Source organism: Opisthocomus hoazin, chromosome 9 (assembly GCF_030867145.1).
Source record: "Opisthocomus hoazin isolate bOpiHoa1 chromosome 9, bOpiHoa1.hap1, whole genome shotgun sequence".
NCBI classification, from domain to species: domain Eukaryota; kingdom Metazoa; phylum Chordata; class Aves; order Opisthocomiformes; family Opisthocomidae; genus Opisthocomus; species Opisthocomus hoazin.
This window is the reverse complement of record NC_134422.1, coordinates 28,183,820-28,203,388: the sequence shown is the minus strand read 5'-3', so window position 1 is coordinate 28,203,388 and position 19,569 is coordinate 28,183,820. Positions and strand designations below refer to the sequence as shown.

General features: G+C 36.6%; 1 protein-coding gene across 2 annotated transcripts in view; it reads left to right on the top strand.

The window, feature by feature from the left end:
• The window catches only part of CERKL (CERK like autophagy regulator), a 60,758-nt gene that overhangs the window by 19,562 nt on the left and 21,627 nt on the right, over window positions 1–19,569 (top strand). For both annotated transcript variants that reach the window (XM_075430017.1, XM_075430018.1), the window contains exons 2-3: window positions 6,773–7,015; window positions 14,727–14,858. In XM_075430017.1, coding sequence (XP_075286132.1) covers window positions 6,773–7,015; window positions 14,727–14,858 — 375 coding nt within the window. The remainder of the gene's footprint in view (window positions 1–6,772; window positions 7,016–14,726; window positions 14,859–19,569) is intronic.

The following is a 19,569-nucleotide window of genomic DNA, read 5'->3' as shown; positions in this document are numbered from 1 at the left end:
GTTATATTCCTGTCAGATGTTTTTAAGCCCAATTTTCTGCCCTGAAGGAATACAGCTGTTGCTGCAAGTGAATAGCTGCCATTAAAAGATGAAGTTAGTAGTTACACCCTGCTTTTCCTCTCCAGCTCTGGAGGAACTGAGACCCATCTCTTCAGTACTTTGTAGTACTTCCTGAATTCCTCCTTGCTGTTCCCAAGGAGGTCATTACACACAATGTGAGAAACGTTTTTCTAGAGTAGGGCCTTGGTTGTGTTATGCTTCTCTTACGCCACCATTTAAAAGGACTAGAGTAGCATAAAAGTAATCTTCAAAGAAAAACTGGCCTCTCCCCAACCTGGCCCTCACTGTGCCACCTTCTCCTCAGCTTCCTTTGATACTCTTGACAAGCAGAAACTGCAGTTTTGCTTGCTCTGTTTGCAAAAGAGAGTAAGAGGCATAGCATCAAATTTTGCCAAAGGTGTTGCATGACCTGTCTTTTTGAAATAAAAAAACCTTGAAAATTCAGATGTTCTGAAAATAGCTTTTCTGTCTCATGTTTAGTGTCTTTAACGTTGGATGGCGTGACGAGCTATACAGCGATTCTCGGCTCTTCTGGCAAGAATGATCATAATTGCTCCTTTGTATTTCTCATTGCCAGTCTTTAATCAAAGTTGCAGCTGAAAACTCTGTAGAGGTTTTATGAATCAGTTGCCTGCTACTTATTATGCTTTTCAGACTACAGTAAGGGAAAAATGGCCTTAATAGTTAATGAGTTAATAGTTGCTGGTTTATATGTATTAGACATCATATTAATTTTAAATATTCCTAAGCCTAAACTTGTAGACATATTGTCAAAACTTGTAGACATATTGTCAAAAAAGGAAGTGTGGGCTGGATGAGTGGTCGGTGAAGTGGATAGAGAACTGGCTGAATGGCAGAACTCAGAGGGTTGTCATCAGGGGCGCTGAGTCTAGTTGGAGGCTGGTGACAAGTGGTGTCCCTCAGGGGTCAGTACTGGGCCCAGTCTTGTTTAACTTCTTCATCAACGACCTGGATGAAGAGTTAGAATGTACCCTCAGCAAGTTTGCTGACGACACCAAACTGGGAGGTGTGGTAGATACACCGGAAGGCTGTGCTGCCATTCAGCGTGACCTGGATAGGCTGGAGAGCTGGGCAGAGAGGAACCTGATGAGGTTCAACAAGGGCAAGTGCAGGGTCCTGCACCTGGGGAGGAACAACCTCATGCACCAGTACAGGCTTGGGGTGGACCTGCTGGAGAGCAGCTCTGCGGAGAGGGACCTGGGTGTCCTGGTGGACGACAGGTTAACTATGAGCCAGCAGTGTGCCCTGGCTGCCAAGAAGGCCAATGGGATCCTGGGGTGCATCAAGAAGAGTGTGGCCAGCAGGACAAGGGAGGTTCTCCTTCCCCTCTACACTACCCTGGTGAGGCCTCATCTGGAGTACTGTGTCCAGTTCTGGGCTCCCCAGTTCAAGAAGGATGAAGAGCTACTGGAGAGAGTCCAGCGGAGGGCTACAAGGATGGTGAGGGGACTGGAGCATCTCCACTACGAGGAGAGGTTGAGGGAACTGGGCTTGTTCAGCCTGAAGAAGAGAAGGCTGCGAGGGGACCTTATAAATGCCTACAAATATCTGAAGGGTGGGTGTCAGGAGGATGGGGCCAAGCTCTTTTCAGTGGTGCCCAGTGACAGGACAAGGGGTAATGGGCACAAACTGAGGCACAGGAAGTTCCGTCTGAACATGAGGAGGAACTTCTTCTCTCTGAGGGTGACGGAGCACTGGAACAGGCTGCCCAGGGAGGTTGTGGAGTCTCCTTCTCTGGAGATATTCAAGACCCGCCTGGACAAGGTCCTGTGCAGCCTGCTGTAGGTGACCCTGCTTCGGCGGGGGGGTTGGACTAGATGACCCACAGAGGTCCCTTCCAACCCCTACTATTCTGTGATTCTGTGATTCTGTGTCAGGAGGATGGGGCCAAACTCATTTCAGTGGTGCCCAGGGACAGGACAAGGGGCAATGGGCACAAACTGAAGCACAGGAAGTTCTGTCTGAACATGAGGAAGAACTTCTTTCCTCTGAGGGTGACAGAGCACTGGAACAGGCTGCCCAGGGAGGTTGTGGATTCTCCTTCTCTGGAGGTATTCAAAACCCACCTGGACAAGGTCCTCTGTAGCCTGCTGTAGGTGACCCTGCTTCAGCAGGGGGGTTGGACCAGATGACCCACAGAGGTCCCTTCCAACCCCTAACATTCTGTGATTCTGTGATTCTGTGAAAACTAATTTCATTTTTTATTCTATTTATTTTCTTTTTGGTTTTATATTAATACAGTTATATTTTGTTCTATATTCTGAATGGGTATGTTGAAAATAGTGTTCATACAGTAGAAGATGATCTGTAATCAGTTCAATAATAACTACTGTTGATCACTGTATTTTCTTTGGTGTAGTCTTGATGGTTTTTATATCTAATTATTTCTATTATGTTACACTGCACTCAGCTATAGCAATCAGCTATTAACGAAGTAAACTTTGAGAGCATAGTGGGGCAGAGACCATAAAGTGTGTAAGAGATTTTTCTCTTACATGTAGTTAAATGGGACTAGGTGTCTTGCCAAAGGTCATAGGAAGAATTTATGACCAAGGGAGTGTAACACATTTTCCTTCATGTTCAATTCTTATACTTAAATTATATGGCCACATTTCATGTATATTTTCTACCATTTCCTATGTACTCCAGAAATTTGTTATAGAAATTATGTCCTCAAATACCATTCCTAGATGTTGGGCCTCTATTATAGGAAAACAGTCCAATAAATGTTTTGTTGTTGAAGTATTGGTATTTATATTTTGATAACACACTTCTCTTTGCAAACTATTCTGTCAGTTGCTTTTTTCTTTGTGTGTGTTTTAATCAATTTTGCTGTAAACATGAGATAATCTATTTGTTTAAAGCCTAGTTTAACACTCTTAACTAATTAAAATTTGGTTTGCTATTTACAATTAAACTGTATTTGAGTGAATTAGTCCCTCACCCTTTGATTTAGCTCAGTGTGGTGTATTTAGACATATTTTTTTAATTAAATAAGAGATTAGACTACCATAAATAGAAAAAAATGTAGGATAGTCTCATTGCTTGAAATCAGTGAAAGGACAAATAGGGGCATAAAACTTCCTAGAAATTCATATATCCAGGCAGGCTTTTTTTCATACTGTGTTTGGGGGAAAAAAAAAATGTGGACATGTGCAGAAACTGTGAGTACAATTAGCGTCAAGCAGATAAATCCAACTCTAATCCTGTTTACGCTCTACATCAGACAGATGTGCTGAGATTGATTTAGACAAGCCCTTGGCTTACAGTAATTTTTTTTTTAAGTGCCATATATTCTGTTTTTGTTAGATCTTTGTTAAATGTTAAGTGCTGTTAGTCTGACTCTTCCTAACGCCTGTAACCTACTTTATACAGGTTCCCTCTCTGCTCTCATGATGACAGGGCAGCCTGGTAGAAGAGATTATCTTTATTCCTTGTAATTAAATTGACTTTTTTTTTTCCAAAGATACAACAATGGGCAGTGGGTACTGAATTAAATAAATAGCATGATATCTAATAGATGTATACTTAAATCTCTTGCAAGAACAGATGGTACCCAATATCTTTCTAAGTAATGTGAGAGGACAGTTAATGTCCTGAAACAGCTAGCAATAACCAATATGATACTAACAAACTAATAGGTATTTTTGAAGTTTAAAAAAAGTGTCTAATCCAATATATACTTTATTTTTAAAGTAAACTTAGTTGTTATCACATACTAGAAATATTTTGTAAATGTAGCTTGTGATTTCAATTTATCTGAATTGTTTTATAAAATTTTACTGCATTTATGATGATCTTATTTTCAGTAAAAATAGAGTATGAACATTACAGAATATGCCTAGGGACTTTCATGCTGATTTCTTTTCAACTTCAGTAAAAATTTGCTGTCCTAATCCTACTGGCTAGTTCAATATTTCCTCTACAATTTAAAACTTGAGGATGATGCTTTTGTATGATTCAGTATTCCTACAGTTTATATGGTTCTCCAAACTGTATCTGAAAATGTATTTCAGTAGAACAACTAGAATCAAATACTGTTTTTGAGAATGTAGTGCGGCCTAGTAAGAATGTATTGTTTTAATTTTCCAAAGCTTTGATGTTTTAGATGTAAAAGCAAATAAAAATCTAGCCGATGAGAAGAATAGACAAGAGACAAGACAAGCCTTAACTGCTTTATGACTAAAAGTCATTCTATGAAAATTAGTAATAAGTAGTAATAAAAAGTATTTTAACAGACCTGCATTTTACTTGATTTATGTCGGACAAATAGGCTAATATTTGTCATTTATTTGTGATGCATATGCATATATTAGCATAACAGAATTCGTGATATTCTCAGCAAAACTAATAGTTTAATCCAAAATTTTATTTTTTAAAAAATACTTAAAAAGCAAACCCATTTAGCATATTTGTATTGTCTAGGGGAATAAAGGCTGCAGCTCGGTTGTTGCTGCAGAACAGCTGTTGTTACGTTTCACGTGTCTTTATGTTTACCCATTTTCCTAAAACATTGAGTTTACATGCTGGAATTTTCAGTGTTCTGTGTCTCTGACAGCAAGAATTTCTGGACAAAGATAAGCAGACCCCCTCAAAAATGCTGTTTTTAAAATGAAAACAAGTCTTAACTAGAGGTAATGAACTATGCAGTTCTAGGTAAGTGATTCAGGATATCACAAGTAAGTGTTTCATTTAAGGCCTACAAAGACTATTTACCCCCAAATGTTTTAGAAAAGCAATACAATGTTTGAAAAAAACCAGGATCTTGGATTTGGTACTGTTAATATTAAGGGTGCTTTTCCAATGTCCACTCGCCCTTTGAGTCTATGCAAAATCATAGTTCAAATGGAATCATATAATTTTTTTTTTCCCCTCACTCCCCGGTTTTATTCAATGTATATTACAGAAAATACTTTTACAGAAATCATTATAGTACTTTAAGCTTTGTTTTGTTTTATATTGTTTGGTGAGTTGCCTTCTGTTTATTTGCCGTGTACTTCTGAAAAATCTGCACTACAATTTCCCATGTACTGTCTCAGCGCACACAAACATTTACTTGTCACAGTATTCCTGCAAAGTATGGAAAGGTTTTAGTCCAATTTTACACCTTAGTAGGTGATATATGGAGAAATTAAGATAGCAAAATGTAACGATTTGGAAAAGTGTGTGGGAAACACAATAAGGTCGTGCTTCTATTGCTGCAGTAGGTTATTTGGTATGGAACAGGTAAAATACCAAAATGGGTTGGTTGACAGTTGTTGGGAGAGGTAATACTGACCCGAGCTTTAGCTGTGTTAGCGTTGCAGGATTTCTGGACAGGAAGATGATCACTGCATAGTTTGGTTCAAGAAATGATGTTGAGAAATGCTCAAACTGCTACAAGAATTGATGCAGGCTTCTTTTACCTGCTCAGAAACAGTGTGATTTCCTGAGGCCCTCAGCTTCATTTGGCGTAATGAAATAGGTGATACTTGGTTTTGTATTCTCACGCCTGCAGTGCTGTCCCTCTTCTCCAGCAAGACAGTTAAAACAGACTTTTGCAGCTTCTCCCTGGCACTTCAGTACAGCATGCAGCAAATATTCATCAAACAGAACCTGGTAGGGGTTTTGCTGTTGAGAAACCGCTTGACTGATTTGTTGCTAGATTTGGAAAAGGTTTCTGGTTTCTAGCTTTTCTTGCCTTGGACTGCAAAGGGACCTTTATTGGTCTAGTGTATTGGATCTGCTGTAGTTACAAAGCAAGCAGAATTTTTATTTTCATGTCCAGAGTATCTGGTACCTACAGGAGTGGTGACGTTTTTCCTTCAGTCTATGTATTTGACTTTGTTTTTGAGGAATCAGGTGTTTTACAGCTCAAGAGAGCCGAAAAATGAGAAGGCTGTTCGGTAGTGTTTCAGTAGATACATCTCCAAAAGGTGTTTGGAACTAGAGTCATTGAAGTGATAGTGTCTGCAGCCACAGGGTCCATGTGTATAACAGCCTTGAGATTAAGAAAACCTTCACTTGGTGTTCCAGCCTAACACAAATCTCCCCTGGGGTAAGGGTCTTGAACTGTCACAAGAACTTCTGAAACTGTTTCTCGTTTACTTGTCTTTTAAGTAAATTCAGAACTTGAAAATGATAAGATGGGTGACACAATTTGGCTTCATTTTTCTATTTTTGCTTAACTATTTTCTGATGTGTCGCTAGTCTAAACCCAAAAGGCAGCAGTTGTATCAAATGAAAAAACAGATTTGGCATATAGTCAGCATGGGTCATAGCACTCTTTCTCATCTCTGAGAGCTATGATTTAGGAGAACACAATAAAGAAGTTGCTTTTTGAATGCAAACACACACACGCGCACACGCACACACACGCGTGCGCACACATACACACACACACACACAGGTTCACTGTTCTTGGAGCCTGCAATTTTATTTGTTTTTTTGAATATCAGAAAAGGGATTAAATAGCCTCTTTGAAATTGTGCTACTTGTATACCTGGATACCTAACCTAAGGAACAGAAAGCTGTTAAAATACAATACCGGTGATTGAGGCAAATTATATGCAATAAGCTTGAATATAGGCATGAGCATGTGCAACAAGTGAAGCTAGAGATGAAGCCATAACAATATTTTTTTTTAGATATGACTTCTAATCACATTGATAACATTTCTATTCCCCCCCCCACCTTTTTTTCCTCCCTACAGGTGATTCCAGTATGGTTTTACAGGCTCAAGAGGAGATTGTTGAAATGGAAGATGTGTTTTCAGTAAAACTGAAACGTCGTCGTTTTGTGGGACAGAAAAAAGGTGGTACTTTATTGGGTATCACAATTTTTAAATGCTTGAATAAAGAAGAAAATAAACTAACAGACTGTGCTATCCATTTAAATAACTTAAGTGAAGATCATTGTCATTCATGGTTTAGACATCTAAAGGAAATTTTGAATGGTAAGCACACAATTGGGGTTAATGTCATTACTATTTCAGACTCGTTTCTATTGGCAATACATAAGGTTGAGTGAAACTTAGAAAAAATATTTTGCTTGTGGAAATTAAGACAGAAAGATATGGATGTTAATTCTGGAAAAATTTCTTTACTACTCAAGTTTTAAATGGTAAAGTGTAAAATTTAGGAAAGTGACAATAACTAATGCATCTGTAAAAATCAAACAAATTCATGCTACTTTTTGGAAGTGTTTTGGAAGCTACTGAAAATAAGTAGCTTACTGTATTCTGACTGAAGAGTCTCCTGGGAAATCTGTTTCTTAAATAAATAAAATATGTTGTTGATGTTTTTACCTGGAATTGCAGCACACCTGATAGTACTACAGTTGTTGCAATCCTGGGAACTCTTCAGGGACTTGCCACTGACTGTTTAGGAGCTCCCACTTAAGACCCGCAGATGCTTTAGGAGACTAATGGGAAAAGCTTTCCTCTTCCTCACAGGTGGAAGTGCTCTTAAGGTTCTGTAGGACTCTTATTGTATAATGTGATACAGAATGTGTTGACACTAGTTAGTGATGAGAGGCAATTCTTTATTTTAAAAATATCTTTCTGTGTTTGCCTGGGCTAATGCCAGTTTCAGGATGCTTAGTTTAACCTATGATAGTTGCATTTTTTTTTTTCATGGAAGCTGTATCAAATCTAAGAAGAAAATATTCACTATTTAAGGAAAAAAAAAAACCCAACAAATCAAAGCTTTTCACTGTAATTTAATACCATCAATGTTGGAAAGACACAGAATATAGTACACTTGTGATTTAAAAAAACAACAAAAAACCCACACAAACCAAACTCTCTGACTGAGCTCCAAACTGTCTCTGTTTACAGACTATAGCAAATGAGTTTATTACAGAAGCAAGCAATTCATCTTTTAATAGACTGTTAAAACTCCAGCTGAATTGTTAATACTGAGCCAGATCACAGAATTCAAATCTTAGACATCTGTAGCATTTGTAACAGCACTTTCAATAGTGATTTATAGTGTACTTCTAGTAAAGTGACTTTGTCAAAAGCAGATATTAGAGAAAGTAAAATTAGTTATTAACAGTGTATTCTTATATTGTTTGCTTACAATATGCTTTTGATTTTCCAGGTAAAAATGTTTATTAAAAAGTGCCTTCCCTTGCCCCTTTTTGAAAGACTATCACAAAATATCTAAACCTGCAAAAGTGCCAAGATTCTTGCAGATCTCCAGCTACCCATAAAGGCAAGGACATTTGCATAAGGAGCAAATGTCTGTTTTGTTCCCAGATTACTCTCCATCCATCAGGAGCAGTGATACCATATGTTCACAGAAAAAAAGCTGCAGTATCTCTTGCTCAGGTTGCCTTGACTTTGAGGTGCAGTCTCTGTTTTATAGCTTTGTAACTGGAAGCCACCTGAACCTGAAAAAAACCATTCTGTGCAATGTTGCTGCTTCCAGTTCTTTCAGCTTCAGTCTTTCTCCAGAAGCTCAAACCTTGTGCAGAATTTTCTTGATCTCTAACCAATACGTTTTTCTCCTGTGCTTCTACTTCAGGAATACTCAGGACTCTGAGGGGAGAAAATAACCAAACACAACCCCCAAAATATCATTTATTAATGTGTATATTTTTCTAAGTTCTGTAATTGCAATAAAAGTAGTTTTCACACTGCTATGTTTTGAAGTCTGAACAGATACTCAAACTGTCTTGCTATCCAGAAAGTCAGCAAAAAAGCAGCAGCATTTCTGCATTCAGTGTGGCAGAGACACATTATCAGTACTTGAAAGTGATGGTGTAGTAATAGTATAATTCAGAAGAAAGTCTTCTGATTTAAAAAACATCAAACGTTGGTAGGAAGTTCCCAGTGGGATTCAAGTCTGAACTAAAAGTGGAAAACGCAGATAAGTTCTGTTGATTCTGTGGTAACTGAAATCTGAAAAAGCACATTGATATGTCTCTGCTTGGAACAATGATGAATTTTCATAGTTTTTGCCCCAGCTTATTTTTGTAATAGTGCTGGTGACATCTTTGTTAATAAACTCAAATTGGCTCCTTTTGCTCCAGCTTGTTTTTGTAATAGTGCTGGTGACATCTTTGTTAATAAACTCAAATTGGCTCCTTTTTTGTTTCCTTATGAATTGCAGGATAAAATTAAAATTTCATCCTTCTAAAAGAGTTAAGCGTTCATGTATTTTTTTCTAATCTATCTGATCACAAAGTAAATTCTCTGCTACTCACAAAGTAAATTAACTGCTGCATTATTTACTTGAAGTTTTTTTTATTGCTTCTAGGCTGAAGCAAATTAAAAGCAGGTGATTTACCAAAGTAGAGTGTATATATGTTTGGGTATGGCTGTCAGCAAACATGTACTTTCATTTGTCAGAATGGCTAAATATTACTAAAAGGTGTGTCTCCTTTGAAAATAAATGCAATTTCTATTTGTTTACCTTACTCTTTGACAAGATTTTAGATTTTTATGCATATACATTAATTAAGGAACAACAATAGCAAGTTTATCAATGTTGATACAAGCTAGAGTTTTATCTGGAGACTTGTTCTAGTGAAGATTTCATTTTTTACTGAAATACCATGTACACAGTTTCCCTTTTACTGTGTGTTTTGTCTGACATGAATTTTTCTTACATGATTTTTTCTGTTCATTCTTACTCTCTTCGTAGTAAGTATCCTGTGTTGCTTTGAATTAGTGTTCAGAGTACGTCAATTTAAAGTTGAACTAGGCTGTAATTTTTTATGAAGCCTGTCATCACGTAAGTGAGCACACAGATATAATTGTTTAGAATTTAATTACAGTGGCTGCTATGGCGGCTTTTTTTTGTGTATGTGACAGGGTAACAAAACACATATTCCCACTTCTAAATAAGTTCCTATTTTCCACAGAATATTGATTTTCCACATAATGTGGCTGCTGTTCAGATACATGCTGGCTAGATATGAAGAGCTTGCTCAGTGATACGGTGTTTGGGAAAGCTGATCTTCTGCATATCGCATGTTTGTTAAACTGATATAAAATAACCACTGTCACCTTAAGGCATGCACTTACGGCATCTTGGTTCTGGATTCCTGGCTCCTTGAAAGCCCCACATGGCAGCTTAGATTCTAGTAGGCCGTCGATCTCCTGTCAGACCTGCTGTACACCTGATGTTCAGTGATTGCCATTTGTACATTGCAGCTTTTTGTACTGGGCTCATGGGCATGTACAGTGGACACACTGTGTCAGTGAAATTCACTGTTAAATTTAAAATCCTCTGTGCATGCAGATGCCCAGTGTTACTTAAAGGGTTAAGACAGCCCCATAAATGAGGGAAAAAACATAATTATCAATGCTTATCCGTGTATTTGAATTTGAATGATTTGAAAAAGTTTTCTGTAAACTAATAGAAAACAGTAAATATGCTTAAGAATAAATGATAAAGTAGCAAAAAATGCATGAAGTGCATTTTATTTTAATCTACTATTCTGTAGTATCTGTCACACTGGGATTTGATATGAATGTCTGAAACTTCATGCATGAAGTTTTAATTAAACCATTAATGTTAAACATTAACTTTGATTAGTTAATATTAACAGTGGTGTGTCCATAGTTACATTAACAAATCTGTCTCAGTAGTTTTTCTCATGTATAATATTCTTACTGTTGTATAAAGTATTTATAAATATGCAATAATGACATAATTCCAGGCTCTTAACTTTTGTAACATAAACCTGTTTTCATAAAGCTAAGAACTGAAAGCAGCACAGATGTATGTCTGAGCATAGCGTCTCTCTTGCCCTGTGAGCCTTTGTTTTCAGAACACCCTGATTGACCCACCACCCTTCATGGTTCACTGATTCACTTGATAGATCAAGTTTAAACTAGTGCATATTAGCACATTTGTTAGTACTAGAGGAACAGTTGGCCTTCCTGCTTTAGGCTGCTGGTTGGTTTCAAATGGAGCAGCCACAGAAAACAATAACAGAATACTGGTTAGGAGAGCACCAAAAGGCTGACGGACTGAAATCAGTTGCAGGCTGTAGTAACTGAGATTGATTCATTCATATAGATATTGTTAAAGAAAATTAAAAGATCATTACTACTTTAAAATACTTTTAAAGAAGTTTCACTGTATAATTGTGTGAAAATTTTATTTTTGACTGTTATTGGATATTCTTTCATTAAACTCAGTAGTTTGGTGTGTTATAACATGTTCAGTACACACTTGGAATGATAAATAATAATTTTTGTCATCATCATCCATTCATGTCAGTTGACAATCATTTGGCACAAAAAACCCCACATCAGTAGTGTACGGTATCTCTGCTCAAATGCCATGTCTTTGATACCTATTTCTATAGATAAAATAGTTTACTTTTCTCCCAAAATAAATTGATATTCAGGTAGTTATGAAGAGAATATTATAATGCTTTTACATCTGGTACTTGAAAATCTCAGTAGGATTTATGTATTAACTCTGATCTGCTTTTCAAGGATAGCCTAATATGTATAATCATAAATATAGTTCCTGTTTGACAGTCATTCAATGAATGAATTTTTTGTTTTAAAAAAAGGGGAAACAAAAATTCAGTTAAGGTTCCTTAAAAATCTAAGATTTTTTTTCCCATGAATTGAAAAACTGTATTCCTTTGCCTGCTTGTGTTTTCTATTAAAACTTTATATTGCCACCTGGGGCTTAACTGTTTTTCAGTTTTATGTATAAAAATTTAAGTGATATATGTTTGCTTTTTTCCCTTTGCCCTTCTCCTAATGGTGGTTTAACAGCCACAGAAAATGAATTGTAATTCACACTGTCCTGGGTAACAGAACTTACGACACTTCATCACCTTTTTCTACTTCTACAGGCTTTGTACTCTCCTTTTTCCCCTCTGATTTGTGCATTATAAAAGTGTGTGTGTTTATATATATATATGTAATGTTTAAAGATATACTTTCCTTACAAATTAAAAACTCTAGTCAGTTTTTACATTTTTCTGGCTCTGGATGTTAGTGGAGGTTGAGCGTTAGGGCCAGCTGGATCTCAGGTAGGGGTTCCTGCAGAGAAGGGAAGAAACATTGCAGCCCAGTAATGAATGTAGCTAAATCTCTTCTCTGTTGAATCAGGAGTCCTAATTCTTATAGTTTTCAATTTAATTTCTATCGGTATTTTAGGAAAAATATCAAGTCCCAGAAATTATTTTTTTGGTCTTAATGCTTTTATAACTTCTAAAAGACTGCAGTAATACCCTAGCAGATTTTGAGTAACTGTCCTGAATAATGATTATTATAAAGTCTTTGTGATGATGATTTATGTATTTTCATAGTCTTTAAGAACTTTTGTGTCCTGGGTAGTCTTCCTTATTTGTGTTGTAAGTACTATGATTAGAAATTACCAGTTACATACTTGCAGTGCTTGTTTCTGTTTCCAGACAATCAAGAATAATTTAGGTTGGAACAGACCTCTGGAGCTTATTGATTCCAGCCTCCTGCTCAGAGCAGGTGAGCTTCTAAACAAGATCAGGTTTCGAAGAGCCATATCCCGATAAGTTTTGAAAATCTCTAAGGATGGACATTCCACAGCCTCTCTGAGCAGCGTGGTCTATCGCTTAACTGCCCTCATTGTGAAGAATGTTTTCCTTATTTCGGGTTGGAATATACCCTGCTGCAGCTCGTGTCTGTTGCCTTTTTGTCCTTTCACCTGCAAGAGGTCTGTCTTGGTAGTTTTCGTTAATCCCACAGTAAATACCAAGGACAGCATTTAGGTGGATACTCTGTGCTCAAGGTTGTACAAAGCCTGCTGTCTCTGCCACTTGTGTGCAGCTTCTTCCAGACCCCTTGCTGAAGTCCCAGTCCTCTGTTGGACATGCTCCACTTGATCAGTCTTGTGCTGGGGGGTCTAAACGTGAATGCAGTTTTTGAGGTTCAGGCTCAAAAGGCTTTGAATACGAGGGTATAATCACATCATTTGAACTGCTGGTTGTCGTCTTGTTAATGCAACCTGGTAAGCCCTTGGCCTTCATGGCATCAATGGCATACTGCTGATGTTCAACTCCTTGTCCATCAGGAACTTTAGATGCACTCTAAAGAGATGCTACACCTGCATTCTGAGGGTTTTGCTGGGCCGGATGCTGGACTTTGTGTTTGTCTTATTGAACATCTTGAGGCTTTTGTCAGACTGTTCTTCTAGCTAATCAAGGTCCTTGTGAGTGGCAGCCCTGCCTTCCAACATGTCCGCTCTCCTCACCAAGTTCCCTATTTTCTTTTAATCCCCTTTTTAAAGGAGATACTTTTAAATATAGGCATTAAGGCTCATTACCGAAGACATTCAGGATTCACCAGGCATTAAGGATTCATCAGGATTAATTTGCCATGCAATGACATGGCACTGTGTGTAACATTTTGCCATAAATACAATTAGAAATCTTCTTTTTTATGTATGCTTTCAGGTTATAGCAGCAAATTGATCCAGTAATTTCCTTCAGTATCGTTAAGAAATCTTCTAAGGTTTACTAATACAAACTGGATAAAGTGCTAGTTTTCATTTCCACATTATTTGATGTGTTTAAATAAGTGAAAAAATAATCTATGGGACTTCTATAATTGTTATGTTTTGATCTTAAGGAATACTTTCCCCTTTGATGCTGAAATAGTATTTAGCTATAATTTCTCTGAGGAGTTGTTCCTGTTCAGTTGTTGAGGTAGAGTAAGTGAGGAACAGCTTCAAGAACTCCCAGCTGACACTCTGAAGGTACATGTGGCTGTAAGCATGGAAGTAGTGCTCTTCGTGGGGGAGGAAAACGTGCTTTCACGCTTGGTTCCTTCTGGAGTTGTGGCCTACTACTAATTTTGTTCTTGAATGCTGAAAGTAGTATACTTGCCAGATATTCTACCTTTCACTTGACTAAGAAAGCAATAGTCTAACCTGATACTAAAAGAAAATTTAGATTTTATAAATGAATTAATTGAATACAAAATTGTTCAAATCATGTATTTTAAATAACTACCAAAGAAACAGCAGCATCGTATGCCACCGCTTGCTTTTTGTAGCAAACCAACCTCACTGAATCACGGCAATTGTAGCAATACTAGAAAAGAGAACTTGAGAAGTAATGTTATAATTTTAGTATGAATTATTTCTAATTCACTAATTCTCAGATTTCTGAATATTACCATGTTTTCTATTTCTTTATGTTTCTTCTGACCTATTTCAAGATGAGGGAATTTCCTTTGCACTGTTTGATTTGCACTCTCAGAAGACAAAAGTGTTGGATTGTAGTACCAGTTTTATTGGGTGTTATTGTCATATACCTGCTGGGAGTGCTTTGTATTAAATTCCCAAAAACGTATGTTTTGATGTTTGAGGTTTCTTGTTGCCCAATCTTATAACTTCTCCACATTCACCCTGCTCCTGTATCAGACTTTAACGAGGTTATAACGTACAGTTTTTTTTCTTCTGGTTCCTACAGTGTTTTGATTAGTGTGTAACTAATTTCTACTGTTCATCAGCTGTGTACATGAAAATTATCAGTACTGTAATTTCAAGAGAAATAGCACACATCCAAGAAGAAAATTAGACTTTTTTGAGACTCTAATCTACTTATGCTGTTAAAGTACTGTAATGGTTCTAATATTTTAAAATCATTTAAGCTGTAAAAATAGGTGGGCTATGTGCAATCTGAAATGTTTTGTGTTTTCTTTTTAGGCTTTCAAAATAGACCAAAATCCTTAAAAGTGTTTGTTAATCCAAGCAGCCACAAAAGAGAAGCCACTCATGTTTACTATGAACAAGTTGCACCTCTTTTTAAGCTTGCTGACATCAAAACTGATGTCACAGGTAAGTTGCTTCAAAAGCATAGTTTAATCCTTTGTGAAACTAGTACTTAAGCATGAAAGACAATTTGAATTTACTGCTAATCCTTATTGGCTTTGCCTGCAAATAGCGCGCTTGGAACTGTAGCTAGTACACTACAATATATCTTTCTCTCATCAAAAAATATTTTAGCAATTCCATTATTCATTGAATCTTTTTCCCCTCTAGATATCAATACTAGTAATATTTTTTTTTGCATTTTTAAAGCTATCATTCTATAAAAAGAAACAAGTATTTAATGTCTGTCAGTCGTGTATGTGCTTGCTAAGTGTTGTTCCTGTATTCTGACAAACATGTCCTTAAATATTATTTCTCTTCTGAGCACGTGTGTTGGCCTGACATCATGAGAGGGGCTTATCCAAAGGACACGTTATTTCTGGGTTCTGACTCAGTTTCAGGGATGACCTGGAAGCCTAAGTGATTAAGTTCTGTGATGATAAGGGCAGTTCTCACAAGGCACGTGGGCACGCTTGGTGTCTGGAGAACACGAAGGTACAATTTTAATGTTGTAGTGACGGTGCCTGCTGCTCAGCAGTGGGCTCCCGATAGCAGCTTTGGATTTAAGGCCCCAATTTCTGCCTGAGTTCTGCTTTATGGTCCTGAATTTGCCCTTTGGTTGTTACTGTTTCATTTGATTGACTCTTTATAAGAAGTTGAACAGGGAAACAATGAATTTTCTTAAAGCAGTAAAATATTAATGTGCTGATCATTACTTCTGCCCCCTTCTCTGAATCGACCGAAACTTACGCTGCATTTGGTGTCAAAAACCAACCAAGTTTACAGAGAAATGATACTACTATTTCCCATTCCAAATAATTTTTTGTCCGCAGCATTGCAATTGCCTTTAATACACTGCTAAATTTTGATTATGCATTTCATATCCACGTGAAGTGTAAACTCTGGTGCAAGACATTTTAACACCAAAAAGTCTTTTTCCTATCTCTGTTGTAATTGGTTTGCAAAATAATCAGTTCCAGCTTAAATTATAAGACAGAGGGCTCATCCTGCTGTTGTCCCTTAAACTTCTGTGAAATCATGACTAGTCCAGGTCGCAGGCCAGAAATCATTCTGAGCAAATCTGATTTAGGCATGAGGATATAATAATGCAATAAGTGTTTGTATATGAGAATTATCTTGCTAATTTTATTACCTGTATCTATGCATTTTTAAATTACTTAGCCCACAGTTTAAACTAAAATCAGTTGAAGATTAAGGATGCATGAGAGTAAGTGTGAAAAAGATTGTCTGTGTTAGAATTCTGTAGTGGTAATTTCTTAACTTCTCTTAATTGATATGGAAATGCCAGCAGCTTTATATAGGTTTTGATTCTCACAGACATATTTTTCACCTGCAAGGCATACATGATAGTGTAAACAGATTAATAATAATACTGTCTGCTTAGAAATTGAACTTAGCCTTGTTTGGTCACAATTTTTTTTTAAAAGTTTTTTTTGTTGTGCAAACCTTAGTTAGAGATGACTGACTATGTCATATTGTTAAATTCGTTATTACTTTACTCTAAGCAACTATTTAAATAAAATTACCTTTTAAAAATTTTATTCCTTACTACTCCCTAGTGTTTCTTGTATCTTTACTGTGAACATAACCTTGTTTGTTAGACTCTGTTAAAGGCAGCATTATCATTAACCTGTATAGGATTACATTTTTAGCTATGTAATGTCACCTGGAATCCCAAAGCTGAATAATAAGCCAAATCTGTATCAATAGTTTTTTAGATTAATTAATAGAATTAAATATAGGCTATGAATATGATTTGTAGTGGTTTTAAAAACTTTTTTCCTAATTAAATAAAAACAGTTTAAAGTGGTTTTAAAAATTATTTTTCTTTAAAATTTTGAAAAAAAGTCTGGTTTTAGCCAGATAAATGTTTAATGGCTTATTCTTAAAATAAGGTTACTTTGGCAGCGTCCAGTACTATTGTGCTTATTAGCTGCCTAACACTCCTCCTACAGGCAAAATGGGAAAACTACATTACAGTTTTAAATGCTAGTAGAGAACTAAATAATTAAGAATTATGTGTTTTAAAAAAACCACAAAGAGGGTGGTGGGTGCTGAGTGAAAGTCCTGTCTGCTGCTACCATCTTCTAATAAAACTAAGTGCCTCATTTCAAGTAAATTGAACAGGTTGTTTTCCTCCTGTAATTGTTTTGGATTTTGTGGAGTGTGCGTCTTGCTGTTACTGCTTTTTTGACATGTGGCCAATATTTACATACAAAGTGGTGTACACAGGTGTATAAGGTAGTAAAATTTGAAGGCTTTTGTACAGTTTTTACACTGAAGATAGTTTACTTTTAGTCTTTTCAAATACACATCTATAAAGCTTAAAATTAATCCTACACAAAAATCTTAAAGCAAATTTGAACCTCTGAAGTGACTCCAGCACATAAACAATACAAGACTTGCAGGTTACTTAAAAAAAAAAAAAAAACAAAACCCACAAACTTGGGCAGTGGAGTGCTGAAAGACAGAGCTCTCTTCATCCCATTTTATATCTTGGTAGCTGGCTCTTGCTTCCTACGTGACCAGGTTTGCCAGATCATATTCTTCTTTGTAACTTCCACTGGAATACATTCTTTTTTTTTTAATTTAGAAGTTTGGAGGTATTCTCTCCTACTCAAGGATACATAGCAGTCAAAAGGCAAGTGTGTAAATAAGTGAATATGCTATTCTGAAATAGCACTGACTTTCTCCAGTTATCTTTAAATTTGGTAGAGTTTTCTTTTTTTTGCCAAATCACTTTGCACATGGCAGATGTATTAATTTTAGTGAAATTAACCAAGGGTCTTAGAGGGGGTTGTGTTTTGTTGGGGTTTTTGTTGTTGTTAAGAAATACTTAAAAACTGGGCTTTATACAGTCTTTTAAGAGTTTGGCAATCTGGAGTGCTGCAGCTGGGATAGGGCTGTTAGGATAAGAATGGTGACTCTGCTGAAAGCCCAGTTCACCAAAAGCTTGCTCCATTCTTGGGACACCTAGAAGTACTGGCAAATAGTGATAACTGGAGCTAGTGTTTTAGAAATATATTAGTATCTTGCAAAATCTTACGCAAACTGAAGAAAAATAAAAAAGGTAACCTGAACAGATTCCTAGCTTGTCTCGCTTCTTTTCCTGGTTTTGACTCTTCTGCTACCATGTATGCATAATTACAAGCTGGATGTTTAGGCAAAAGCAGCAGCCTTCCCCACAGCCCTATTTTTAGGTCAGAATCACAAAGGAAAAGAGATTGATTGAGAATTGGACAAATACCACTGGTTTAAACTTACTATACAGTAAATTACATTAATACTTTTTCATCCAGTGTCGACACCAGTTAATCTGTTGTTATCATTAGCAGTTTTAATCCTATTGACATTACTCTGTGACACGAGCGCCAGTATTTATACGTGTCATATGCAACTGTCCCACGTTTTGAAGTGTTGAACGAATTATATGCTGTTTTCTCTATATGCAGGGGCTGAAGCCTTAGTTTCTTGTTGGCTGCGTGAGATAGGGTGTTACAATGTTTTGGGGTATGTGTGACTGTTCAAATGAGGTATGCTGTCAATGCCCTGCTTTCAGAATGCTGTTATGTGAAACTTAAATTTACAAGTTGGGAACGAAATGCCCTTGAAAAAGGAAAACTTTTTCAATTATGCATTAGAAATGATTGAAAACAGCATTAAATAATATTTTTCTGATAATATTTTTGCGAAATACGTAATCTGACTCCTCCTCAAATGGTGAAAGAAGCTTGCTCTTCTTCTTACCGGAACTTACTCTGTGGGATTTTTGGGTTTGTGTTTGGTTTTGGGTTTTTTCTCCCCTGAGTTGGAGCAGGACCAAATATTCAAACACCTAGCTTTTTTTCATCAGAGTGACTTTTACGTGTCAAGCCTGGAAAAAATTTTTTAGATATAGTCTTTGTATATCTGTGTTAGATTTTTTCAGTTTTTTTCTACTTGATCGATTTTTCTGTATGTTCTTCTGAAGTGTTTCCTGGAAAAATAATTTTTTCCTTACCATTTTGTCACAATGTTTCAAAATAGATGCTGTGTACCTCTTGTTATTCTCTCATCAAATTTTAAATGTCTTGGAATTATCCCCAGGGTTAAGCCTTGGAGTAGTCTTCCTGTACAATTTCCAAACTTAAGCCATTAGATGCAAAGAGGATGGAGTCGCCATCAGTCTGGCTAACACTAGTAATTTCTACTGCCTTTATTGATTTCTCCGTAGACATGAGTCCTCTTTATTTTCATATCCTGGTTCTCTTAGTGAATTAATTTTGTAATAGTAAACATAACTTACATACATTACAGTAGGAAACCACTGAACTTTCTTTATTTTACAAAATAAAATATTATTTACTGTACCATTTCAACTAGGCTGTACTCATAACTTTCTAAATATCATCATGTTCATTTAAAAAGGCATCTAACCTGGTAATCAACTGTTTGTTTTCATGGGAAGAGTTTCTTTCACAGTTAAGTAATGGTGAGATGTTTGAACTTTTCTGCATTTTTGCGTGAGGCACAGTTTAATTGTTCACTTTTTTCACAATCTATGGATAATGATAAAATGATAGTTCCCATCAGTAAAAGCAAAAATGAGTACGATAGCTTAGATATTGTGCTTTGATCTTCCAGAAGTGGTCCTGTATGTGTGGTGGTGCAGCCCACT